Source organism: Triturus cristatus, chromosome 5_2 (genome assembly GCF_964204655.1).
Source record: "Triturus cristatus chromosome 5_2, aTriCri1.1, whole genome shotgun sequence".
Lineage (NCBI taxonomy): Eukaryota > Metazoa > Chordata > Amphibia > Caudata > Salamandridae > Triturus > Triturus cristatus.
In genome coordinates this window covers 407,140,031-407,167,422 of record NC_140588.1, presented here as the reverse complement: position 1 = coordinate 407,167,422, position 27,392 = coordinate 407,140,031, and the positions used below count along the sequence as shown (strand labels likewise).

At 43.9% G+C, this 27,392-nt stretch overlaps 1 protein-coding gene and 1 pseudogene across 7 annotated transcripts in view; both read left to right on the top strand.

Annotated features, from left to right (window-relative positions):
• GRB10 (growth factor receptor bound protein 10) overlaps window positions 1–27,392 on the top strand; it is a 642,351-nt gene that overhangs the window by 609,065 nt on the left and 5,894 nt on the right. For all 7 annotated transcript variants that reach the window (XM_085607304.1, XM_085607303.1, XM_085607300.1 and 4 more), the window contains 3 exons: window positions 11,245–11,311; window positions 13,852–13,939; window positions 20,591–20,684. In XM_085607304.1, the coding sequence (XP_085463430.1) occupies window positions 11,245–11,311; window positions 13,852–13,939; window positions 20,591–20,684 (249 nt within the window). The remainder of the gene's footprint in view (window positions 1–11,244; window positions 11,312–13,851; window positions 13,940–20,590; window positions 20,685–27,392) is intronic.
• Window positions 21,630–22,094, top strand: LOC146823075 (cytochrome c oxidase subunit 7B, mitochondrial pseudogene; annotated as a pseudogene).

The window sequence follows — 27,392 nt, the reverse complement described above, 5'->3', positions numbered from 1 at the left end:
TTGCATGTGGTGCCAAGGTCCACATTGTTTCAGGTGTCAATGCTAGTTACTATTGTGTTTAACTCCGAACTGAATCAGTCTTTACCTTGACTGAGATCTCGTCCTAGAGCAGTTCTGATGCACCCATTTCATTCTGACTCGGACTAAACATTACCTTTAACTAGGACACTCTATAGGGCTCCAACAACTTTTTGGCTAAGACTCTGATATGACAATTCCTACTTGGGCCTACAAGAGGCCAGTAGGCTTCTCCCCCTGGCCCTTTCAATGGAAAAGACAGCCTTGTTTTCTGTGGTCATAAAGCGTGCAGCGGAAGTCCTTGATTTAAGTTCTTCTATTGAGGTAAAAAACAATAGGCCACAGCAGAAGTTTTGCAGCCTGGGCAGGCTTTGTCCGAGCCTTTGTTGCCATTCAATGAAGCCCTAGTTCTACCCTCTAATGGGTACCTGGGCTAAGCCTTGCTCTTGCATACTGATGATTAGGCAGGTAGCCCAATACCACAGGAACACTCGAGTGGATCCTGCCTCAGCACACTACTCGTGAGAGTCTGGTAAGTTAGGTGTTTACCAGCAGAGTTAATGCCAACTCATTTCCTACGACCCCCTCCCCAACAGAGTCGAAGACCTGAAGCATTCAGGAAACTTATGCCCCCATGGTCATCCTATCCCTTGTGTTATCCGCGCCCGCAGATTGTTGGGTAGATATTCCCACACCTTGTAGAACTGAGATCTTGTTGGCAGTCACAGAAGAATACCTGTGCCAACCTGGCAGAGACTACCCCAATGCCTTGAGGTAACCATGTTATCAGCTCAGTAATGGACACTGATTGCTTAGGCAAAGCTGTCTGAACTGTTTTCCGGCAATGTGCATGCAAGTGATCCACAGGCTTCTATGGTGGAGATCAGGTGTTGCTTATGAGTATGCCTTCTGACTGTTAATCTGTTAAGTGAGCTGCATGGTTCTTCATTGTTGTGCTTCAAAAAAAGCATATCCACTGTGCACTCCCTGGCCCCTCTCCACTAGTGAGGCAGTATCCCCTTCTGTTTTACCCCTTTCGAGGCAACGCTAATGCCCTCTACCCCAACAGACGCCCCAGTTCTTTCAGGATTGGCAATTAGTAGACCATGTTGAAGTCCTTAAGGATAGCATGCTTACCAGTCAACCTTGTCGCTTGCCCTTAGCGGCACACAACAATCCTGTGGGAGTCTGTATAGTTCATTTCCTCCAGGAGTGGCAGAACTTAGCATGTGTATTTTGCAGATGGTTCAATGGGCTATGCCCTGCCTTTCCAACCTGCCACATCTTTTGCTCATATCAAAGCAACTTTTGATGAAGCACCTGCCCATTTTTGTGTTGGCGAAGGGAGAGCGTGTTGGGACCTGACTGTCTCCTCCATGATACTTTTTTTTTTTTCTCTTGCCCTGCGCACCCAAACTACATGTACCTCTGACACTGGTTTTTGATTTTTGATCATGCCACGTGCTAATACCTGGTGTGCATGTTGACCATGGCCTTGTTTAAGTTCCGGTTTTGTCCTGCACTAGGTGTGGCACGCCCTCATAGTGACTACCTTCCTTGTTAGGGGTTTCATGCATGGAACACAATGGTGGCATTATACCTTGTTTGAATTATAGTGACAGGCCTTTTTACTTGCAAGTCGTGGGTGAATATTTTCAGTCCCTTTCGTCTAAAGATCTGTTCATGATGAACTTAGAATCCTGAAAGCCCACCTTCTGTGTACTAGACAAGTGCATTTGTGCTGGGATTCATAGTGTGCCATGCATTAGTGATAGAAGCCTGCGGGTTACATTTTGGAAGCCCACAGCCTAAAAGATAAAGAGGTTGCATTCACTGGACAGCATATTTATTGCTGGCATCCAGAAAAAAGGAGTGGGGCACACCAGACACTATAGTGAGGAAAGTGTAGACAGCCTTTCTTTAGAAGTGCTAGAGCCCTTACTGATATTGGACTGAAAACGACTGACTGCAGGTGCTATTAATTAGATGGCAGGGGGTGTGCAAGCTGAGGCTAGCAGCAACTATTGTTAAGGAAAGTAGTCATTTCAAGGAGACCAGACTAGATGTTTTACTGATCTGTGAGGAGGAGGCGTAAATAGGGGAGTGTCCTACTGGGCAAAGCATCATTGCCAACAAAGGCCAGGCTTGGTGGCTGGAGGGGGGCCTGACACAAAATGGGCCAGGACACATGAAAGTGGAACTGGCCCAAACCACTTCCATGGACGCAGACCTGGATAACACATCCGTCTGCTAAATGGATATAAAGATGGGAGTCCAAGACCGATTGATGTTGATTGTTGTGGTCTCTCCTTCCTAGAAAGGGGTACTCTGCAGAGTACAGGGCAGCCAATGGTTGATGTCACAAAGACAGCCAACTCACCAGAGGAGAGGTGTTGTAAATTGGCCCTCTCTAAAGGGTCACTCAAAGGTTTTGCTTTCCTCTACTTTTTGTAGAACTGTGTTGGCCTTAGGAATGTGAACACTTTACCATTGCTAATCCGCACTCAAGCGCATGTACGTCTTCCCTAAACATGTTTGTAATTGGTGTATGCATGATTGATATATTTAACTTGTAAGTCAGTTGTAAAGTTGTGTAACATATACCCAGGGCATGCAAGTTAAATGTTACTAGTGGGCTGCAGCATTGATTGTGCCCCCCCACCCCAGAAGTAGCCTTTTAAACCTGTCTCAGGCCTGCGACTGTAGTCCCTGTATGTGCAGTTCTACTGCTACGTGTAATTGGCATTTAAAACTACTTGCCAAACCTTAAACTCTACTTTTATTGCATACAAGTCACCCCTAAGGTAGGCCGTAGGTAGCCCCTAGGGCAGGGTGTTATGTAAGTAAAAGGTAGGACATGTACTGTTGAAGTTTGCATGTTCTAGTAGTGACATGGCTAAATTTGTTTTTTCTCTACTATTGGGCCTACTTCCTCTCATAAGTTAAGCATTGTAAATTCCCTTATACCTGTTTAAGTGGCAATTCCTGAGAAGAGTATATTTTTCATGTTTTATTTCTTTGGCTTGGTAATTATAAATCCTCTTTAATGGAAGTTGGATTTAACCCTACTGATTTTAGAAATGCCACTTTTAGAACAATAAACTGCATCTGCATTCCTCTGTGTTCGGATGGGTCTTCCTACGCAGGGCAGACTGGGAGGGGCGGACACTTACACTTTAATAGGTAGTGTTCTTTACACACACGCACACACAATGGGCTGATTACTTCCCACTAGTAGCCTGGCAGACAGGACTCCGTTGAAAGAGAACCTTGTGCGCTTAAGAGGGCTCCTTTTGAAGTCACCCCTACATCAAAAGCACTTTTGGGTTGAAGTACTGGGTTCTGACCCCTTCAAATCAGACACTTGGACCTGTAACCAGACAATGCTGGCTCTACATCCACACATTACCAGGGGGACTGCTTTGCTGCCTGGAGGTGCTGCCATTCTAACTGCTCTGCTGTGTTGGCCTGCTGCTTGTTGAGCCGCAGGAGGGACTGCCACTTCACTACCTGCCTTTCTGTGCTAGCCTGCTGAGTCTGCATTGTGCTGATTGAAGGCATTCTCCAAGGGCTTGTTGGCTGGCTCCCTGTTCTTGAAGTCACAGCCATCAGACTTTCCTCTCCCCCCTCAGTCGAGGTACTCTGTTATCGTGAGTATAATAACAGCTACATTTTTATCTGAGCCGACAGTGCCTGAGGGCCTGCTTGTGCTGTGGTCTAATTGCATTTGCCTAGGAGAGAAATCTGGTGTCTTTCCACTGTTTGAAACCTGTGGGTTGAAGCAGGATACACGCAATTGTGGGACCTGCAGCTCCACTGGAATCTGAGCGGACCTTACCTAATTGCCCGCTTGTGCTGTGGTGAATCAAGCACTTCGTCGGGAGAGAAATCGGACACCAAGCAATGCAGTGTCCTGCTACCACTAACGACACAGCGTCGCAAGTACATCTGACTGTGCGCAGACCCTGAACCGAGACCGCAGCTTCGAGAGCCCCAATGCCCAGCTCCCCGCGCTCCCTCTAATAGGCAGTTGGTAATGCCATTGCAGTACTCTCCTAAGGGACCGGTCAAGGGCTTGCCACACCCCATTGGGGAATTTCTTTGATAGCACGGCTATGGCCGGATTCTTAGTAAATCTCTGCCTTGAAATTGAGGCAGTGGAAACTGTTCAGAGTTACCGGCTATAACCTATTGAATGCAAGTACTTTATCGACAATCGAACAATTGAACACTGTGATTCCTTATACTCTAAACTTGCATACCTTGAAAATCTTAGTGTCTTTTTATCGTTTTGGTCTGCTTTAGTTTATAATACAGAAACCTTTTTTTATAAAGCTTTGTGGAGTCTTTGTGTGGTGTATTCATTGTTACTGTGTGTGTTGCACAAATACTTTACACATTGCCTCTTTTGATAAGCATACCTGCCCTTTGCCATGCTACCAGTGGGTGAGCACAGGTTCTTAGTTGTGTATCTAGCTTACCTTGACTAGATTCGTGGGTTCTGCCTGGGTTGTGTATACCTTAACCAACCTGAAACTTCATTTCTAACAAGAGGGAACAGCACCTGGAGTCTAATCTGAAGAAGCAATTGCTGGACTGTCCAGAGTGTCACGACATCCTGTATGTCCGCAAGAGAAGTAAGGGCCAACCCTGTAGGAAGAGTTTATAGTGGAATAAATGGACTGTCGTAATTACTCCTGACATAGGGTTGATATGAAAAACAAGCTAAGAGCTGCACCAAAGGAATTGTAGTACTACCAGACTGGGTAGTGCGATCTTCGTTAGGAACTTTTTCACCAGAAGGTTTAGGCTATTGTGTTGTGGATGGTTAGTTACTTTGGGTGACCAACTCTGACAGGGAGCCAGTCAGGGGCACCAGTAAGGACCACGTTAACAATTACCTCAAAGTTAGAAGCAGCCTTCAGTGAGTTCAAGGCACTTTTATCCATCTACTAAAAGTTCCTATGGAAGTGATCCTGATGCCAGGGATACAGGATGCTGAAGATGCTCAAGGATGCTGTGGATGCAGTGTGGTCAATGGTTGTCTTCCTGTGGCTACTTATCTGTCCACGAAGGGGGTAAGGTGGTCTTGGTCACAGGGTAAACATTTCTTGTAGTCCTCTCAGTCCTGGTAGATGTCCAGTCGCCACTGCGCTATCCGTCAACCGCTATTGCGGTCATTAACAAATCCTTCCTCAAACAATAACTTGCCTTCTGGGTGACCAAACTGCACTAACTCTCCCAGGTTCAGCAGACTCTGGTGCAGCTTTAAGCAACTGGTCCTGGTCTCTGGTGCTGCACGGTGACAAACGGCAGATTGAAGATTTGGGCTACTGTGAGAAATTGACCTGATATATGCTGTCCACTAGTTATAGTGGGCACCCTGTATCAGTCCAAACAACCCCTTATGGTGATAGGTTAAAGACAACCTTTATTGAAAGCTATCCTAGTGGTAGCTATGGAGAGCAGCCTTTAGGCTCAGTCTTGAAGGAATGTAAAGCAGCTTGTTTTACCAGTCTATAATCTCTTGAATGACCAAATGAAAGGACAAGCACACCAGGTATATATTTAAAATATATGTATTTAAGCTAAAACACACCCCTCTAGTCTCTTTGAGGCTAGAGTTCGAAGTACTTAAGTTACAAGTCCGTATTCAACAGTAAAAGCACAAATACACATTTGGGCCCTAGGGGCGTACCAAACCATATAGCAATAAAGTGGTCTAAGAACCACGACTGGGCTAGACACACGGCCTAGAGCCTGTAGAAGTGCTTGGACCACAAGGAGCCACCCAAGGCAGTGACACAGGGGACCCACGGGGGACACGTGCAGTGTGAGAACACAGCTGCGAATCGCCATTAACTTCTATGAGGAAAGTCGCGGTTGGAAATTAAGAGTTTAAGGACACTTAGAGGACGACTACAAGCAAACCCTTTTGGACTTGAAGGTGTCTAGGGCCAACACCTACGGGAGCACCGGAGTACTTGAGTTAGCTCACCCAGGGAAGCCGGGTGCATAGGTGTCAAATGGTGTCTGGTCGCGGCGTCGTTTTTAGTGGAAGCTGGCAAAGAAGTGCTGCTGCCTTGAAGAGAAGTGTCTGAAGAGATCCAAGCCTTGATCGAGGATGGAAGGAACCTGAAAACTGAGGGGACAGAGTCCTGGTCACTTTCCAGTGACCAGGGGCACGATAGTCCAATGCCTACAGATGTCGGGTGCTTCAGGTGAGTTGACGGGTGTCTTGACTCTTCAGCCACGAGATCCAGGAGGCGTTGACGACAACCAGGAGCTGGATTAGAGCTGTCCCACGAGTGCTGCGGTATCTGTGACCAGAATGGACCCAACAAGCCTTGGCAACGGCAAGTCAAGTGGAAATAGAAGAAAGACGTCGGTGCAGACCAGCAAGGTCTGGGGGGACTCACCCAGCGAGGGCAAGTCAGGGCACGTCTGGAGCAACCAGGAAAGCCCAATCAGAAGAGGAGTTGCCTTCATGGGGACCCACTAGCCAACGGGCTAGCGATTGCGAAGGAGCCTCTAGCAGTCTCACTGGATACTGGCCCAAGGGTCACTTGTGGAGTGGAGGCCAGAGATCTTCAGTGCTGTAGGTGCCCAAGGCTGGGGCTACTCGGAGCCCAAAGCACAACTTCGAGGAAGACCAGGAAGATGATGTACCGGCAAAAGATCACGGTGTCTAGGGGTCATGGTTCCACGTCACTCAAGATAGCTATGGGCCTCAGCTTTGCTGTGGACTCAGGGTAGCCTCGGAAGTCTGGAAATCCACCTCTGGTGATGTATAGACTTCGGTGTCCGGCGGGAGCCTCAGAGTTGCAGACCAGACAGTTGCTTCTTTGGTGCCTGCCAAGCAGGGGAGTCACTCCTTGACCCCAAGGGAGATTTCTTCAGCCTTCTAGCGAAAATAGAAAGTCGAAGGTCCAGGATATATGTTGCAGAATTTCGTCCAGGGTAATCTAAAGTCTCAAGGACAGGGTTCCCATACTTCTACTAAGTTTGGGGGTTGGACATACTCTAGGGACCCACCTATGGGAGGGTTTGGAAAGAGGGGTGGTTACACCCATTTCCTTTGTCCAGTTTCGCGCCAGAGCAGAGGCAGGTAGCCCCTGCAACCGGTTTGACCTGGGCTATGCACAGGGACACCAAGTGTGCCCCCAGTGCTGGACTTCAAAGCACCAGAGTGTGCTCCCGCCCAGCCCCAATACACATCTGCCTGTCTGGGGAGGTGGTTACACCTCCCTGGGACATGAAACCTATTGTCCAGGCCTCCCCTGCCGGAGTATCGGTCAGCAGCAGGAGGCCAGACCCGTGTCTGTGGCATCCATTTTGTGATGCCAGGACTTCAGAAAGTCTTTACCGAGTAGACCAGTGTGAACATGTCTCTCCCTCTAGAAGGGTGGAATGCTACCCCTGCTGCCAGAACGGGCAGGGGGGGGTAGTATTCCAAAGTGTTTGACACCAAACATGACCTGTTTCCGTGCAGCCAGTCCAAAGTTAGTATTTACCGCGAGGTTATAATGAACTTAAGAGTATATGGTCAGGCTGCACCACAAACAGCATAAAAGCCAAGCACTCTGCCTGCAGGATTGTAAAAGCCTGCCATAGGAGTGACTTATAGGTTTTGTATGTGTGCGCAATGGTAGTGATATAGGTAGCCTATACCACAGTAAGGGGTGCAGGCACCACCTTACCCAGGCTGCAGTAGCAGACCTGTGGTATCATTTTGGAGTGCTTCCCAGGGGTGGAATAATACATGCTTCAGCCCCTGGTAGGCATCTGAGGTAACTATGCCCTAGTTACACAGTATACCATATACTAGGGGCTTATAAGGCACTCCAGAATCCAATTAGAGATGTACCTACTGTACATGGAAACCATTTTAGAGAGGAAGAAGCTAGGCTGGGGTCCTGGTTAGCAGGGCCACAGCCAGACAAAGGTCGAAAAACAGTGAAACACCAGCAAAAAGTGGGGGTACCCATGTGAAGCAGATCCTACTCTCCTACAGCTACCAACTTGTACCAGTGGGATTCTTCAACTGTTATCCCCTGCTCTGCAAACAGGTCAGCAAACTGACCCTTAGTCTCTTGCTTCAACTTGTCTCTGGAAACGACTTCTCCATGAACGAGACGCAGTCCCTTTCCTCTGCTAGCCACAAAGTGCAGCATGTGCAGTCAACTTAAAGTGCTCTTTGGTTAGATGCAGTCAGTAGCTATTTCTGAATCTAATTCTGGTCTAGTAGTGACACATTGCTTAATGTAATATAAACTATCAGTGTATATGATCTTCATCGCAAGAATGTAATAAATAGGGCATATAAAAGGGGCACACAGCACAAATCTGACTCTTATTGCTATGCTTACACCCCTCACTCAGCTTACGATTAGTTGAGCACCTGCCTCCTGATAGATCTTGGCTATTGACCAGGCGAACTGACCAAATAACACATTGAAATTACCCCAGAATTTCTCAGATAAGAAATAACTTAAATCATTAAACGAATTGGTGAAAAATGGTCTGCTCCCACCACGTACTTGAACACCTTGGAAATCCTATTTGCCAATACCTTAATGTATATTTTATTGTCCATGTTCAGGAGTCTGAGGCTGTATGGCACTTAATTAGTCTGGTCCATTAAGGGTTTTAAGAAAATTCTATATTTCCTTCACTGAATATCACAGGTAGACTTCTTCCTATAGTTGAACCTTTTGTGCAAATAGCAATGCTAGCACTGACAAAGCATTGAATCTCATCAGAGCCTGGGGTTTTACAGGTGGGAAACCTGCTGTAGCAGTCGGCATCAATCACTCTCATTGGTGTGTGAAGCAAATTATTTTTATTTTCCAACTTGTCTAGTTTACTGAGGTTAGAGTGAAGGGTAGCTTTCAAAAGATTCAAATCTTAGGCAAACTCCCCTAATTATTATTGATGGGCATTCTAGCCAAGTTAATTCCACATAGTTCCCTAGTATTTCAGCGTGGTTTGCTATTTTTGTTTTTAGATCAGTGGTTGATGTAAACATTGGACCCAGTTGTGATTTTTGTTTTTTACTAAACCATGTTTGTTCTGAGTTTTTCTTTTTCTGCAACTACTGATGTAGGTAGTAAATTGTGCTTGTTCTGGGCAGTTAGTTGTCTGAGTTATTGTAGCCAGTAGAAGATGCCGTTGAAGAAAAACTTTACTCTGCAGTATCAATCTACGGACATTAAAAATGACATGATCCAATTCACGTACTCGTATAGAGTGCAAAACTTGAGTTGGCCAGCGTAAGAACTTTCTTTGGGCTGGCAGTCAGTTTCATAATAGGTGCTAGGGGCTGGTATCCTCCAATTAATTTTGTTTTCAAAGCAAGGCTTAGCGTGTTGTGATGGATAATGATAATGAGTTATCAATCTTCTTACACCATAACCACACAAAAATTCTTTGTCTCGATTCTTTCTGAGGATGCACCCCGTCAAAAGCTCTATCAAAACCTAAACAAACTTGCAAGAGTTTGGTTTTGCCAGAGATTTCAGGAGCATCAACAATTAGTAGATGGTACATTGGAAGATATGATGTTGGTTCTTCGAACAGTGACCTTTTTTTGCAAGAAGTACGTAATACAAAAGGGGGGGGGAAGTGATTAAATGCGTAAATCCTAGTGAAAGACCTGAAACGAGTACCCCTGCAGGCCTGTGCCAGTTAAAACATGCACAGTTGGTTTTAAGCTCCTGTTGGTATTGATGATGCATGACAGCGCTTTGTATGGCTTGGAGGCTTGAGAAAGGGTCCTTCTGAGCAAGGAAAGCATATTGTGTATGTCTACATTGTCGACGGAATGATGCTCTTCTCTTCATCTGATGCAGTGGTGTAAATATTTGCGGGCCATGTCTGTTCTATGCCAGTTGTTTGTTGCTTAACCCCTTCCCCGCTCATGACGGAACCGCTCCGTCATGAGCCATGGTTGCCGTGTGCTCATGACGGAGCGGTTCCGTCATGCCACGACCGTTGGCGGCCGCTCCGCCCACGCGGCGCTGTTTCCCCGCCTGTGCGGGGGGACAACGCAACTGGGCGGAGTCATGACGGAACCGCTCCGTCATGAGCACAGCTCAACCGTGGCTCATGACGGAGTGGCTCCGTCATGAGCACAGCGCCACCTCGCTGCCCCCCCCCCCCCCGCACCCCCCAGCGCTGCGGCGGAATTCCCGCCGCAGCGAAGGGGTTAATACAGAGAGGTGTCTATTGCTACTTTATGGAGGGCATCGCCAGGCTACATGCTAGAGGTTTCAACTTTCTGGGCAATTAGCCTAGTCGTTTAGAAACTGGTAGAAACTAAAGTCGTTGATGCTAAACTACGCTTAGATTACTGAGTAGTATTGCAGGGTTTTATATATTTCATCAAAAGTCTTGCGGCATTTGGAGGTCTCTGGCGAGATTTGTGGTCTGTTTTCGTGTCTGCCTTAAGACGCTAAGCAAACTGGATTTGTGGCTCTGTGATTTTCACGTCTTTTCTAAATCTACCCATTAATTGGTCAGCTTCACACTTGTATTCACTCTACCTGCTCCTAGTTCATGGAAGAAAAGGTAAAACTAAGTGTTGTGAACATAGTAAACCTACACAATCCATAAACATACCTTAGTTCTGCAACTACAGAGGGCTGTAATTTGTTAATCAGAAGCCTAGTCTCCTCGGTGGGGTTTCAGTTGGTGCAACCATGTAGTAGTAATTCCAGAAGCGTAAACATATCTCCCCTTAAGGTTTCAAGGTGCTGGGGCCAGTCAGGGAGATTAAGTGAGCTTTTGCCCAGAGTCATATGATGCCGATCCGGTGCCGGAGATCGAACCGTGATCTGCGTGCCATGGAGTCAGCTGCTCTGACCACTGCGCCACACCTCTCCCCTTGTGGACTACAGAGCATGACAACCTTCTGCAACTGGGCTCGACTTGTAGCACCATAAGCTCCAACCTGACCGTCCTAAAGTACTGCAAGGTACATTTACTACAACTGTCCCTGCAACTTTCTGTCCAATTTCCAAGTTAATAATTGCAGTACATTTTGGTTCTCAGCACATTTATGTACTCCTAAGTGAAACATTGGCCATCTAATACACTTCCTACTATCCAGTTTCCGCAGAGGTTGAATAAAGCTGAAATTGCATTTTGCTTTTTGCCAAGTTACAGTTTCCCTAGTTTGTGTTCGTTTCTGTTAAGAGCAATAAAATTCTTCTAAATGTTTTGCAGAAGCGAAGTTCAAGAATGAATGTCTTGAGTAGCCAGAGTCCATTACATCCTTCTACACTCAGCACAGGTAACTGGAGCTGCCAACCTGCAGCTTCCCATATTGCTATCTATACTTGCATGAAAATGTTTAAAAGGCACTAGAAAAATGTTGCAATAATGTTCTCATGGCCTACTGATAGTCTCGTCAAGTAAGCACTTGCAACTGTATTTCACCACATGGGGTCTTCAATAGTTTTATCAACCTAAAAAACTGACTAGAATATGGAACTTGTGTCATAGGGAACACTAGCCTGCCGATTCTGGAATGTTGCCCATAAATCACAGGCCTTTGACCATGCCCCATGCCTGCATTTTATCCTGAATATAGCACAAGTATTTGGATACTCTCCTTCCTCAAACTAACAGGTGGATTTCTTACAGTTGTATTGTCCTTAGTAAAGAACCTCAAAATCCTTTAACAAAGTTAAATCCATGAATGGCTTGCGTTTTGTAGAGATATACTTTGTCCCAATGTGTGTATTAACAAGTATTCTTGACCGCCCATGCAGTCATGCCTGAAGAGACTGGTCATGGGCCAGAATCTAGCCCTTTGAGTGGTACTCCTTCTACTATTGCCAGCTTGGCATACCCAGTGCCTAGTACCTCTGCACCTCTTTATATTTTTAAAAAGGAAGCAAGTACAATGTCTACAGTCCTTATTCGGTGGCCACAGATACGGTGAAGAATTGTAGGGTGCACCCACAAGCATAATGTGGAGAAGTCAAATTAATGATGCTCACTGAGTTTACTGATCTCAATTCGTAGATGGTGGGATACATGAGACAGGAAAATGTTCTAGAAGGGGGTTAAATTAGAACAAGTCCCTGCAAGGTTTTTCTTGAAAATGGACAGCGCTCCGAGGCCAATGAAATGCAGCATTATATAAATCTGTTAACGTAACCAGTGTCTGAGGTGATTTGCTAAATGTTTAACCAAACCACCTGCTCTGATTAAAAGATTTAAAAGAAATGTTCTATGGATTGACCTGCCAGTGTTAATGCTACTGAAATAAGGTGGCAAAATGAAGAGAAGAGTTATAATGGGAGAGGATGGCAACAAGAGTTGTAGCAAAATGAGGGGGAGAATTGAAGGATGGAGACAGCCGTCAGTAAGGATGACTTGTTTTAAGCAGGAACCAGCTTGTCACAAATTAAAATGGGCAATAAAATATGTATATATGGCTGATCTAGAAAGTCAATGGAGGAAGGAGTGGTCCAAGACCTCCAGTATGGATATTTATGAATGTAATGTGAAGTAGTGGTGCAGGGTGAAGCAAGTCACAGATTCTGGTAGCACAGTAACATTGGGTCAGAGTGCATTGTTGTCCATAAGCAAAAGGTTCAATTAGCAGTGCATCTGTATCGTCTAGAGACTGCCTACAAAAATGTTCAACGTTTTGGGCTGTTTGTAGGACTGAGTAATACATTTTTTGGCTTAATCTTACTTCAGTGGGAAGCCAGAGCAATGTTAGCAGTTGGAGATTTTGTGGGCAATGGAAAATTGAATATGAAGATTGACAAATTTGCACAAAAGTTGACTAGAACAGCCTTGGGTGCATAAATTAACTTGCAGTTTTGTGACTAGCAATCAATTGGAACTAAATATATGATCAATATGAGCATTTTTCATGTGGATTCATGGTCTGAGCCCTAACGTGTCTGCTGAAAAAAGTATTTCACATCATAGTTGACTAAGACTACAGACAAATGGATTTTACCCAAAAATTAAAAATGACTTTACATTTCTTGCAATTACTTTCTGAAACCTGTGAAGCACTTAATATTCAAACAGTTTCACATCCGTTGCAGTTGTGCAAGAACCTGTTCCCATTTTTTTTGTCCGCCTAAGACTATATTTCACTGGGTTTATCTTCAGTGTTGGTGCTTTAGTGAATAAGGCACTTGTGCTTGGTGTCCATTGGATTGAACCATATTTTTTCAGGGTGATTTTCTGGTTTGTTTTTATTGATGAATGATTGTTCATCACCTGGCACAGGGCATGTGCTGAGAATCCTAGTGGATGTACCGAAGACCTTTAACAACACTTGAGCCTTTCAATTGACTTTAATGGTATAGCAAGTGCACAGTTTTATGGTGAGGTGCTGGTTAGTATAGGACCATTATAGATATGTGCTTTCACTGCAATTTGCTTGCAAGATGAACTCATAGAATATTATGTATGGCAGAAAATGTGAAAATAACTGGAAATGGTGGTTGGTCAAAAGATGACATCTGGATAACATCCCAATTTACTTTTATATTTTCTTGCGAAAGAGGAAAATTGCGGGCTTAAATGAGAAAAAATCACTTCACAATAGTTATAATTTTTTGTCTAGGTATGTTTAAGGCTGTCATAAGGTAGGACAAATCTTCAATAAACTAGGCTCTTCCTCTATTGCTATGTGGGAAACCGTTGTTGGCGCATCTGAGAAAAGTGTTTAACTTACATGTGCATAAATGATTTGGGACAGGCTAACTTTCTAGATGGCTGCATGTCACTATATTAAAGGGTTATTTTTTATGTTTATACTAATTTGACCACATGGATTTTCTTCATTGTCCTTTACAGTCATTCATAGGACGCAGCATTGGTTTCATGGCAGGATCTCTAGAGAAGAATCACAAAGGATTATTAAACAGCAAGGTCTTGTGGATGGGTAAGTAAATTGCTAAAAAAAAATTGTTCCCATGTTTGTGTTATTGTGGTTAATTGCATGATGTCAAAGCACATAGAAAGAGTCCTTGACATTCTTGAAGGACAGGATTTATTCACTACAAACAACCATGAGGAGGCTGGCCTTTTCTCACTGTATTCCTGTCATCCTGCAACTATACTCCTGTTTGCAAGGGCTCTAATGTCAAAGTAATTAACATGATCATTTTTCATGACCTCCCCTCAAACCTCTGCTTTGCAGCTTCCACTACCTCAATCATGCAACTCATCATTTCATCCCGCGATGAAGGATCTGTCTCACTCCAATATGATCCTGCTGCTTAATTTCTGCTGTGACACTGCAATGCCGGTGAATTACTGACGCATCTCTCACCTATTTAGCATGCTTATGGCCTTTGAAATGGGATATACTGCCCTAATACTTAGCTACAAGTGGCAGAACAGTACTTTGTGACTACCAGTTTCTCTTTTTCAGGATGAAACCCCATCCACAACACGAGGAACTCCTCACTATGATAGAGGTTTGCTAAAAATGAGTCCTGATCATAATAGCCCATAACACAGGCTTCATCATGAACCACAGCTTACTTTTGTGCTGCATAGAACAAATGCACATATGTAACTACATTGCAGTGTTTTAGGCATTCTTCTCTGGTAACACTCAGTAGGTCAAACTGTACCAGAGGGGCATCCACCTATTAAAAACTCTCTCTCCTGGTTTGCAAGCATTGTACTAAGGGAAGGCATAGGTTTTTCCTATGCATGCAAAAGCTGCCCAGATATACTTGAACGTTGGAGGCTGTCTATGGGTCACAGCAAAGCAGTGGTGATATTCAAACATAGGTAATTGCAATGAATTCACAATCAGAGCTGCACCTGCTAGCCCAGAACATCTTTCATTCTCTTTGACTACATGCTGAGGGCTCCCACCTAAATATAACATTCACAGTTGTGTTATTGGAGTCCTTATTCACCCACTGTTGACAGCTTGTTGAAGAATGTTCCAACACCACCACCTTCTCTTATAAATAATCCGCCTCATCATGCAGCTTCTGCCTCACCCAAACTCACTGTTCATCACTGTGGTCAAGCTCTGCCTCAGCCATTGCAGTGCACTGTTGGTCTCCACACCGAGACTACTGGAAAAAGTAAAGTGTGTAAAGCCTGAAGAGTTACAATGATATTACCCCTGCCAGGACATACTGCATTGACTCCTTATCAAGAAACACATCTTCAAACTCCCTGCCAGTGCACTCAGTTGTCTAATATTTTTACTTGACAAACTGTCTGGATACCAAAGTTGGGGTTTTCAGACTAGATTCGTTTTTAATCTTGTAAGGTGTGGATCCCTGTCAATACTCTAAGCTTCTGTCTTTGGATCTCCAAAACTTTACCTGTACCACTGCTTATTGAATACTTGCCCTTCTGTGCTGAAGGATCATATCATTACTTTACCCTCTGACCTTCGCAATCTGACCCATCTCAGCCCCTAAAGGCCTTAGCCACACTAAACTATGCTAAAAATAAAACCTATGCAGATTCCAGACAGATGTCTGCTGATATCCAATCTCACTTTGCCAAGCCAGATTTTGGAAGATGGTGTGCCCCATCACCAAGAAAGCATCAATTAAAAAGAAATCCTCCACAATGGTAATCTCGCTTTAGAACTATTTATTCTGCATTAGCTGATATCACAGAAAGGTCTATTACGTTTACTAGAAGTTATATACCTGCTTGACCAGTCGGCACTTATAACCTGGTGGACCTCCGGATTTGAACCACATGGTAAAATTACCAAGATTTCAGTTAATATTCCATGGTTTCATTCCTACCTATCAAAACAAAGCTAACAAATCAGAATTGGGACTTTGATTTCCATGACCAGACTGCCTATTGCAGTGCTCCTTGAGGATGCTTTCTGTCTGCACATCACTTCAATATTTTCATGTGGTTTTTTGAGGACATAATTTAGTTTCACCAACTGCAGTCCCCAAGGTATTCAAAAGATATGGATTGATATCTGATTTAATTTAAGCAGGTCGTTGCCGGTGGGGGGACACCGGAGCTCCTTTTTGGGGCTGGTGAGGCCCACCAGCACTCATTTTTTGGGACTGGCATTCATTTGACCTCATCCAACATTTACTGAGAGCAAGAGGGAAAACACACACCAGAGAGACTGGAAAACCATCAAAGAGAGGAAGCAGGAACCTGCAAGAGATTAAGGATTAGGAATGTCTGGAAGTTGGTCAAATGGATGTAAGGTTGATTCCAGGCTGTGTAGCGTTGACATTTTGTGTGCTGGTATTTGCTGTGGGCTTTTGAGCAACGCTTTGGGTACCAGCACTTAATCTTTGACAGTGCTTAATTCGTTGAAGAATAAGGATAACTTTCCATTCTTCTTAGTCTTAAACTGAAATCCTTATGCCAAGGATCAACTGAAAACTGTCTAGTGCCCGTAGCCTGGAAATGTTGGAGCTATGGTGAACCCATTTTAAAGTCAGACCTGTTTTTTGATCAGCACATTATAGCTCTTAACAAAACGTACCTTCTTCCAAGCTACTGATGCTGAGGAGTGTACCATGTTTTCTGATGTGACTTCTGCTTGAGCTTACCAGAGCTCTTGTCCCTGTCAAACTAGACAGATGAAACGTGGCTTATACAGGATCACCAAAATAATGCCATGAAGCAGAGGATTAAAAAAAAAATGAGATTTAAACAAAATCCGGCCAGGTTAACCCGTTTGTCAAATTTAATTTTCTCAGGTTGAAAGTGCTTAGTCTTCAGAAATGTTTAGCAGAATCGGTCCATAATACACACAAATGCTTGTTCCTGATCACAGCCCTATAAGGGGTCAAAGATTTGAACGTTCCAAACAAACCGTCCAACTGAACTGCAACAGCAAGTTATGGAATAAAAAAAAAATCAATGTTCTGGCTATGAAATGCAAGTTGGTGCCAGGCTGCTTAGCCTGCAAACATTCTTAAAATAGTCTGTTCTAGTAAACATTTGAGTCTCATGCCAGCATGAAAACCATTGCCATCAAACCCACTGCACACTCTGACATACCTCCTGCCAATCAAGAAAGGACCGGCCCCTTTCATCTATATTCAGAAATCCACAAACATTTTAATTTCTTGTCCAGGATCTTTAACATCGAAGAAAATGGATTGGAGTAGTGCTTCATCATCTGAAGGCTTGAGTTGTTCTTCCACATTGGCTGGTGTTCAGGAAATGCGTAGAGGGTGCACACAGAATACATTCAGGCTAGAGATAAATGATTTAATTTTCTGGAACCAATTTCCCCCACTGCAGCTTACTGCATAAAAGAGTTTGGAAGAGGACACATGGTGGTATGTGTGAGGAGTAATAATAAAGTATTGGAGGGACCAAGCATGTTCAATGTCTTCCACTAGGGAGTTCCAAAATCACATGCTTTATGGCTCAAACTTTCTTTACCTCCTCCCATCCTAGTTTGTTGAATGTGGGTTGGTCTTGAGAATCTGTTAGCATCTTTTTGTAAATTCATTTTTAGGGCTCAACTTCCAAATAGTGCAAGCTGTCTTGCAGAAAAGATTTGTGTGCTTACAGTGGAATTAGCGCTCACCCATTGCTTACCATTAATTGGCATAACTCATTTTCTTGTGTTTATTCCTCCGCTTGTGTGAGCTTTACTTCCTCTTCTTGTGTTTATCCCTCCCCTGGAGGATGGATGCATTACTTGTTCTTCATCGGCTCATTTCTGAAACACTAATTCTTTTCTATTTGATTAAGCTCTAAACGAGAGCACATGTATTTTCAGAATATCTCCCTACTGCTTTCCCCTCCACTGCTTTCTGTGGTGTTCTCTCCTCTGTTTTTCTCCTGCTCTTTTGTGTTTTGCTTGCCAGTTTGTAGCTCTCCCCTGCGTTGCTTTATGGCCTGTATGCTTTCGGCAACAGTTCCACGTTCCTGTAGCCCATGTGCTTCATCCCCCCTATGTGTTGCTCCTCTCTGCCACCCTACATATTGCTTTCCCACCCTACATATTGCTCCCCCAACTCTCTACTCAAACACTTTTGCACAACATTATTTCCAGCTCTGAACTGATTAAAGCACTATATCATTTGGGTCGTGGGAGACACCTGATAAAATTACTGTATATAGGAATTCGGGCACATACAGAGATCGCCCTTCTTTCATTACGCAATGCATGGGCGGAAGACATAGACAGGGCCATTGAGGACAAGGAATGGGAGAAAATCATAGAACACCCCTGGAAAACCTCCCGTAATGCCAAATTTAAGTTTATCCAAACAATGATTGTACATAGAGCATACCTTACCCCACACAGATTAGATAGGATGTTCCCGCAGACCCAACATCACTGCCAGAGATGCCACTGTGAGGGAGCTGACCTAGCCCATATGGTCTGGTCTTGCCTGCGCCTATGAGAGTTTTGGGATGCGGTTAGTTGTTACACGCATGGAGCCACAGACCGGAACATACCTTATACTATGGAAGAGTGTCTTCTGGGTCTTCATAAGGCATACACCAAATACAAAGTACAATACAGATTTGTGAACCTGTCGATGGCAACGCGGGCAATTACAATGCGTTGGAAGTCCAAGAATCCCCCTTCAGCTCGTGCGTGGTGTAATAATCTGCTCCGCTGGGGCAGTGCAGAAAGTTCTGAAATCCGGAGGGAGTAGGCCAGGGGCCTGCGTAGGAACCCGATAGCATTAGATTGGGATTTTATGTTGGAAGCCCTAAAAGCAGAAGACCTGGACTATAATGCCACCCCTCAGGGCACTCAGTCGAGTCTGATGAAAGATCAATATATAGCAACGCCCGAACGATGTATATGCAAACAAGCGTTGGTGTACCAAGGTTCGACATACTTATAAGTCCATTGCAATAATAGTTTATTGTATAATGCTGCTGTAAGCTAAGCTAACGTTATGGGCAATATGTATACAAGATAGACCTATATGTCAACAAAGGGGCTGCAGGGAGGGGGGGGAGGAGGGAATTTGTTGGGGTTTGTTTCCCAGTTTTGTAGTAGCCTGAAACGTGAAGAATTGTGGACTTCAATATGGACTGGAAGATGTAAGGCTTACAAATACGTGCTGTGATAATTACTATGGGAAATGTAGCACACTATAAGCGTGTATATATTGTTTACAACGAAGACATACGTTTACCTATGTAATGCAAAGTAGATTCTCATGCACTTTTGTTCAAAAAGTATTATCCCACATGCTTCATGTAAAGTATAAGATTATGAAAATAAAGGAAATATTTGTTTTAAAAATATATATATATATCTCCAGCTGATTGCTGAATAAAAATACAAAAAAAAGCTGTCATTTTGTACTAACGTAAACAAAGTGATGTATGGAATGCTGAAATTAATTTCACCTACTAGTAATTACTCAGCCCTCATCCCAGTCCCTTGTTTTTGCCCACCATGCCACCTCAGATTACACCTAGTGATATGCAAATCAGTCTTGGTTCTGCTCCAATAGGAACAGTCCAGCCATCTCTGAACTGGATCACGTGCAATCCTATAAAATGAGGCAAGCCTTTTAGCCATGCAGCACAGCATAGGGGATGCTGTACAGCAATTCTAAAAACCATTGGCAGAACCAAGAAGTCCCAATAGTGAGAACTATCTGCTTTCTCAGTGCTTCTTTCATTGATGTAATGTGCATTTACCAGTGCTTCAAGATTTTAATCCCATATCTGATGATTTATGTGTAAGCGTTTATCCCAGTAGTTGTAAAATTGAAACACTTGCAGCAAAGCTTTTAACAGAGCTAAATTGGAATTACAGAAAGGTGCAGCGGATAACTGGAACAAAGTATGAGGATGTGAAACTAGTTCTACCAAAGGAGAGCAGAAAGAGGCAGAAGGAGCATAATTCATAATAGGAAGTAGCCCGAATTCAGACGTTTGACAGTGTCTGACAACTTTGGCGCTCAGCATTAATTGGATAGATTCATATTGTAAAAATTTTTGATTTTAGAGGAAAGAATTAGCCTGTGGACATAGCATGTAGGGATTGGGACCGTTTCGGTGACATTTGGAAGTAGGAAGGAGGGAACAGAGTGATCTACTGAGGGTGTCTTGAGCAGTCTGAGAACTCAAACCTTTATTTTGAATGGCCTCATCTGGCACCAGTCTAAAATAATCGAGCTGTGTACCAATGCAACATTTGTCAAGGTGTTGGATTTTTGCAGCAGTAAGAGAAAAATGTGTGAAAGCAGAATGAGTCCAGCTTTACTGTATTGGGTGGTGAACAAAAAAGATGTGACTGCTACTTTGGATGCATGAATGTTTTCAAGCTGAACACTGCTACAGAGGGCATGTTATTGTTTTAAATGCTGTAAAGGGTGGCGGATTGATTAAGAACAATACACTGTCTAAACTAACTGAGAACCATGACTGCTGGGTAAGCAAGAATGAATGCAGGAATGGAACATTAATGCTGGAAGTGTGATTTGTTTCCATCTGCAGCAGTAGAACTGAAAACTATTAAATGTTTGAGAAGAACATAGGAACCTCTTCTGTTGGCTTACCTCACTTCTAGCTCAAAACTGATGAACCCATGAAAGATGCCATGAATTGTTTTAAGAGATGTGTTTTCTCCCTGTAGGCTATTCCTTCTGAGAGACAGCCAGAGTAACCCAAAGGCGTTTGTCCTTTCACTCTGCCATCACCAGAAAATTAAACATTTTCAAATCCTACCAGTAAGTGTTTTTAATTTGCATGCTTCTGCTTTGAAAAGGTATGCATGGGTTGTGACTAGGTCGATTTTATTATGTGCCCTGCATGGGCTAGACAAATGTGCTGTAAGAGTAACCTTTTAACACAGGATTCAGATTTAAAGATGCAGATAATTTCTCCTTTGGAAATCAGGCTGAAAACCTAAGGAACCAGCAGCTTCCCGCATGGATTGTACTAGCATTTGCCTCAGCCTGTTCTTTTTAAAATGTTTATCAAAGACTATTTGTTGTGTCCTTACACCAGTTGACACAAGCAGCCATGTAGAATTTGAGGACTTCTTTATTGGTTCCAGGTAATAAGTACAACAGTCCATTTCAGCTCTATTTCCAGCTCTTAAACCATCCCTGTTACCATCCCCACCATGAGCAGCCTCCCTGCTGCTCATCCCATCTCCAACTGTCACCACTCATCCACACAGGCACCCAGGCATTCCATTCATCCCAACATTCCAATACCATCTCTCACTCTGGCTGAGCAGCGGGAGACAGCTAGGCTGGGTAGTATTAAATAACACAGTGAGGATATAACATTATCCCCTTCTTTAGAAAAGAATACAAAGTGTGAAGAAAAAAGAAAATAACTATAGACACGGCAATAAAATATACAATCACAGAAAATGTTAAATCTCGGGGAAGCAAAACTAAAAGCAACTTCGCCAGAGTAAAAACACTGCGTACCTGATGGTAGAAGAAATATTGTCAAGCAATAATAAATAAATAGTAAGCAATAGCCTCATCCTTCCCAAAAACAATTAGAAAATAATGTAGAGAAGCATTAATCACATTCACACCAACATTCCAATACCATCTCTCGCTCTGGCTGAGCAGCAGGAGACCGCTAGGCTGGGTAGTATTAAATACCACAGTGAGGATATAACACTTATTCCTGGAGGTTGTATTCGTCACGTAATGAAAACCAAATTAGCTTTTCAAAGAAGATACCTAGATGCAGGACTTGGAATGCAGGTAAGTGACTTATCCATCTGCTTCATACAATTTTAATTGACAATGAGAAATATTAGAATAGAGTAGAAATCTCACCCCCAGTTAAGTGGTGTCCAAAAAGAATGGTGCAAGAACACTCCTTACAAGGGTACTATAGTGGGAAGTGCACCCGGTGACCCTGCTCTCTGTGCAGTCCTGTTTCCTCTGGCTAGAACTGCTCTCTCGCTGTCTGCTCGTGGCATTGAGAGTATTTCAGCAAGACAGAGCCATCATAAAACTGGACCCAATTTCCATTTTAAATATGGCAATGCTGTCCCAGCCTCTGGATTGGTGTTCTGTGTCTCCATATGGAGTTGCGTATTAAAACAGACTGGAATTACATTGAATTTTTATCCTATTGGGCGAGTTACGCCACAAGAATGGAAGTAACAGTAATGCAGACCTCTTCACTGCTGTCAAATTGGAACTGTCTTGATTGTTTTCTTTTTGAACGTGCTTATGCCACACCAGGCATGATCTATTCTGACTCTAGCCATTATTGATATGGCATATTATATGTAACAAATGTATTACACACAATTTCATTTCCATATTTCATTTCCATTTGTTTTATTCTGTGGTGCTTTTTTTTATGTTTAAGTTTTAGATCCTGGTTTAAACTCTACATTCTTGTCAAAGTGCCTAACCAAAATAAATGTGTCCTTCTGTAATGAAACTGGTGCTCATGTAAAGCGCTCAGATACCCGATGTCTTGGGTCTAGTTCGCGCTATATAAAAGTCTTTAAAAAAACAAAACAAAAAAAACTTAGTACTTGCATCTTGTAATGTAAGCCAAAAAAATATTTAAAGCATTGTTACGGATGTGCTGTCTTATCTGGCATTGGAATAGAAACCGTATATTTTAGCGTAAGTTTTAATGATTTCATTGTAGAATATTTGCATATGCTTTTACATGCTTTTTTCGAATGGGCTTTTCTCATCCAAGGTGCAGTAGTTGCTTTCGCTTGGTTGAATGAGCCCTTGGTGTTTCCATTGGCAGCCTGTTTTTTCTCAAAGGTAACAAAGAATACAGGATACAATCCACCTTGCTAAGGATTATTTAGACCTAGCCAAGATCTTATATACCTGCCCTAGTCCATTAAACTTGTTTATATTATTTCTTTGATCCTGCCTTGATAGAAATGTAAAATTCTTAACATTAAATGAACGGAATCCCCATTCAGCCAGAGGTGAAGTGTTACTGAAAACAGTAATGCATATTTATCATTTTATTTACTTTTTCTATTGTGTGTTTTCTTTTCTTCCAGTCTTTTCGCTATACGAATTTAGTCTCTCAAAAAAGTCACAAGTGTTATTGAAGAGACCTCTCTAGAATTCACCACTTTAGTGTTTGCAGTGGCACCTATGGTTATACTTAGTATAATGTTGACTCTTTATTGAGTTTAATGTAAATAATATGGAGTTCAAATCATAATTTTCTTTTCCAAGCTTAAAAAATCCCCAGGCCCGCAAGCCCATAAACACGTGTTGGCAGATCCTTTTGTCATGAACTCTACAAAGGACTCTCATAATAGAAACATAAAGAAACCACATCGCCAACTATTTGGATGAATATTTTTTCTGCAATTACTGATAAATCTGCTAGTGTACCTGAATCTTTTTAGGACTTGCCAGCACCTTCTATATGTCAATATTGCAATCTATATTCTGATCTGATTCTTCATTTAGTTGATCATAGACCTAATCAACAAATGGGTTTTAGTATTATACCTCTTAGATTTCTTCTCCTGTTTTAGAAGTTGAATGCAAAATTTTGAACAGATGAGGTGAGAAAGACCAGCCTTGTGGGACCCTGCAATCAACTTTAAATTCCACTACCCTAAATGAGGACAAATGGACTGCTTGAGCTCTGTTATTTAAAAATGAAGCTATCCATTTGTGCCAACTCAAATGCCAGCAGCCCTTGCACAGCATAGCAAGATGTACTGATCCAATCAATCGGGGGTTTGTGAAGCTAAGGGTGTCTTAAGGTGCTGAGGATTGGGGGGGGGCAGATGGGGATGGGTGGCTGCTGGTACTTCTGGGTGTGGAGGATCATTTGAAGAGCCGGGTCTTGAGGTCCTTCTTGAATTGGGTCAGCGAAGCGGATTGCGTGAGGTGAATGGGCATGGTGTTCCAGGTCTTGGCGGCGAGGTAAGAGAAGGAACTTCCAGTTTTGGTCTTGTGGATCCTGGGGACCGAGGCCCAGGCGCAATGGGCGAGACAGATTTGTCTGCCGGTACATGGAATGTGAGGCGGTGGTTCAGGTATGCTGTTTGTTATGGAGTGCTTTTGAAGGCATGTGGGAGGAGCTTGAAAGTTATTCTCTTGCTTACTGGGAGCCAGTGGAGTTATCAGAGGTGTTGCGTGATGTGGCTGCTTTGGGTGATGTCGAGGATCAGTCTGGCTGCAGCGTTTTGAGCGTTCAGTAGTTTCTGGAGTTGTTTATGGGTGACGCTGGCATTGAGTTCATTGCTGTAGTGCAGTCTGCTGGTAATGAGTGTTTGGGTGACAGTCATTCTGGAATCTATGGGGATCCATCCGAATGTCTTTTCGAAGCAGGCAGTCTGTATAGGAAGCAGGCTGAGGAAACGGAGTTGATTTGGCGGTCATTGAGAGCGGTGAGTCCAGTATGGTTGCCTGCGTGGTACTTAGGGGTGGGAGGGGGTCCCAGATAGGCTGGCCACCAGGAGTCTTCCCAGGCTAAGGGGGTGGGACCCGGGATGAGCACTTCGGTCTTGTCCGAGTTGAGCTTGAGGCAGCTGTCTTTCATGCAGGTGACAGCCTTCGTTCCACTCTGGAAGTTGGGTCTGGCGGTTGTGGGTTCGTTGGTGAGGCAGAGAATCAGCTGTGTGTCGGCATAGATGATGTTGAGTCCGTGGCTTCTGACGATGTCTGCGAGAGGGCCTTGTAGACATTGAAGAGGGTGGGGCTCCGGCATGAACTCTGGGGCACTCTTTAGCTGATCTATGTAGATTTTGAAAGTAACAGATGTAGTCTGACTCTGTGTCCGGCCAGTGAAGGAGTGGATCTAGTCCAGTGCCTTGTCGCGGATGGCAACATAGTGAAGTCTCGTGATTAGGGTGTAGTGGGAAAAAGCAGCCTAGAGGTCCGGTAGGATGAGGGCTGCATTCTCTCCTCTTTCGAGAAGGGAGCGGATGTCATCGGTGCTGTGCTGTCTACGTACTGTGGTTGCTTTGGAAGCCTGATTTGGAGGAGTCCAGGACGTGGTTTACTTCGAAAAACTTTTTCATGTCATGTCAAAGTCTGCAGACAAATCAAGTGGCACTAAAGCGAAACATGGCCCACAACCAAGCTCTTCCTAAGGTCATCAATGTCTAATAGCATCACAGTTTCAATGTTTGCTTGAAAACCCACTTGCTGAGGGTCAAAGAACTTGTAGTTATACGGATGCATACTAAGTTACTGGGCAACATCAGATTCACAAATAGTTTGGTGCAGTAAGGCAATATGGAAACGGGGTAGTAGTACCTCTGAATTGTCACCATTTTTAAAATAACTGTAGTACGATAGCACTAGGACGGTGTTGGCAAAACTGAAAAGTAGATTGGGAGGGGAGAGGATGTGTTGAGTGGGACTTGAATTGTTTTGAGATGTGGAGAGGTGAGGAGGGTTGGCACAGGGAGTAGTGTTTGGGGAGAGTGACATGAGTGGTTGGGTCATGTGTTGGGGAATGTGATGGGTGCCTCCTTTGCCAGATGTGGTGAGGTTTTGAGATTTTCTATTGGGTAGTAGAAGTGAGTATCCTTAAATGTTGGCTTGTCCGGGAGAGGAGTGAGTGGGTTGAGAAAGTCTTGTTGGTGAGGTGTGAATAGGGTTGCTAAGTTTTGGGTCGAGAGGGATACCAGGCAGGAGTGTAATGAGATGTAATGGGCAGCATATATTTACCTGGGGAGAATGGTGGCATGCAGTAGATGGAAAGGTTCAGTGGTGGTGAGTTGGGAGTGTTAGGGTTGTAGCTAGTGCCTGCTTTGTGGAACATTGGGTCATTGGAACTAGTCACCAGGAACCATGGTGGGGCGAGGAGGTAAGGGTTGGCGTATTCAGAGTTGTCAACAGTGTCATGGGCCGATATGGAGAACATTTGGGGGGTTAGACGAGGTGTGGGGGGAGGGAGTCTGGGAGATGTCTACAGATGGTCTTTGTAATGTTCTGCTTTTGGGCCATTGGGAGGGATGAGAAATGGGGAATAGCATCGGGGGGTGCTTCAGGAGAGACCGGCACGCTCTAGGTTGGCGGTTGGTTTGAAGGTCCGGTGATAAAATGCATTGGAATGAGTCCGTATGTCAGTGAGGTCAGCAGTGTGGTGGAAGGAAGTCAAACCCAAGTTGGTGAAGTTGGAGGTGAGTCTGAGTAACGGTTTTGCTGAAAGGGGCAGCTTTGACAATGTAGTGTTGCTGTAGATGTGGTGATGGAGAGTAGAGGGGGAGATGATATGGGGGATTGTTGAATGAAGGGGGCGAAGTGAAGGGATAGGGATGCAGGGGGTGGGCTGTTTGGGCTGGTCGATGATGTCTTGGGGCATTGAATTGGGGCGGGTGGTTGGGATAGGGCTGCAAGTAAGTGAGTACCATGGGGGGAGACTGGGATGCGGAAATGGAAGAAGCGGGGTTTTATTGCAGGGGTGTCTGAGATGAAAGCAGCACACAGCGGGGAGGAATGGAGCTTGAAGATTTTGAGGTTGTGCTCAGCTGCCTAGATCAGGATATTACCATATTGGTTTGTGTATATAGACTTCCCTCTGAATTTTGATGATCAGCTGGGACATAGCTTCATGAGTGGAGGGGGTTTGGGGTGTGACTCCTCCAAAATAAAGCTAAATGCAAATGAAGCGGGGATCAGGAACTGATAAAGGTCCAGTTCCCACACTCCAGAATACTTTCATTAATACGAGCAGGTACTGTTCCTATAGTAGAAAATGAGAAGAGAATCGGTTGGAGAATCCTAGGGGATCCTAAAGATTATTCTTTTGTGCTCTCACCCATCCAAAAGGATTTAATGCTGCATCATAGGGCGTGCTCCTCTTAGGGTCAGGGCTGAAATGCCCTACGATTTATGATTTTTTTTTATTTTTAGGTAATGATGCGTGTATTTGTGAACACGGGATGTGTAGGGTAGAGTAAAAAAAGTAAAATAAACAGTCTGATGGATACAAAACTGTGTTTAATGTGATGGCTCCGTTGACTGTTAAAACCGATAGAGTGGCATCATAAGGGCGCAATGGACCAAGACAGCCTTGATGATGGTTCATCCGGATCCATGGCACTTCCTCCGGACCTAAAAATATCTCTGTCCCACACCTAGGATGGAATGTGTAGTGCCAGGTACTGCCCTGTAGGTAAATACCTTGTTTGATTGTCCGACCTACAGAAAATATAGAAATCAGGACTTGAAAAGCACCTTGCCATTTACTATAAAAACTGGTCTTTCTAGATCAGTTTTTATAACAAATGGCAAGGTGCTTTTCAAGTAGGGGACTACTATCTCGTGTCTCCTCCCAGTAGTACTACTCATGCTTTTATTGGTGCTGAAAAGTCACTGCAAAGTGAAGGTGTACATACATACAGCAAGCCAGGAAGGTGAACACATGTAAAAACAACAAACACTTGTTTTAGGACATACATGGCATGACTGACTTGAATAGGATGGTAAAACCTCCAAAGATTA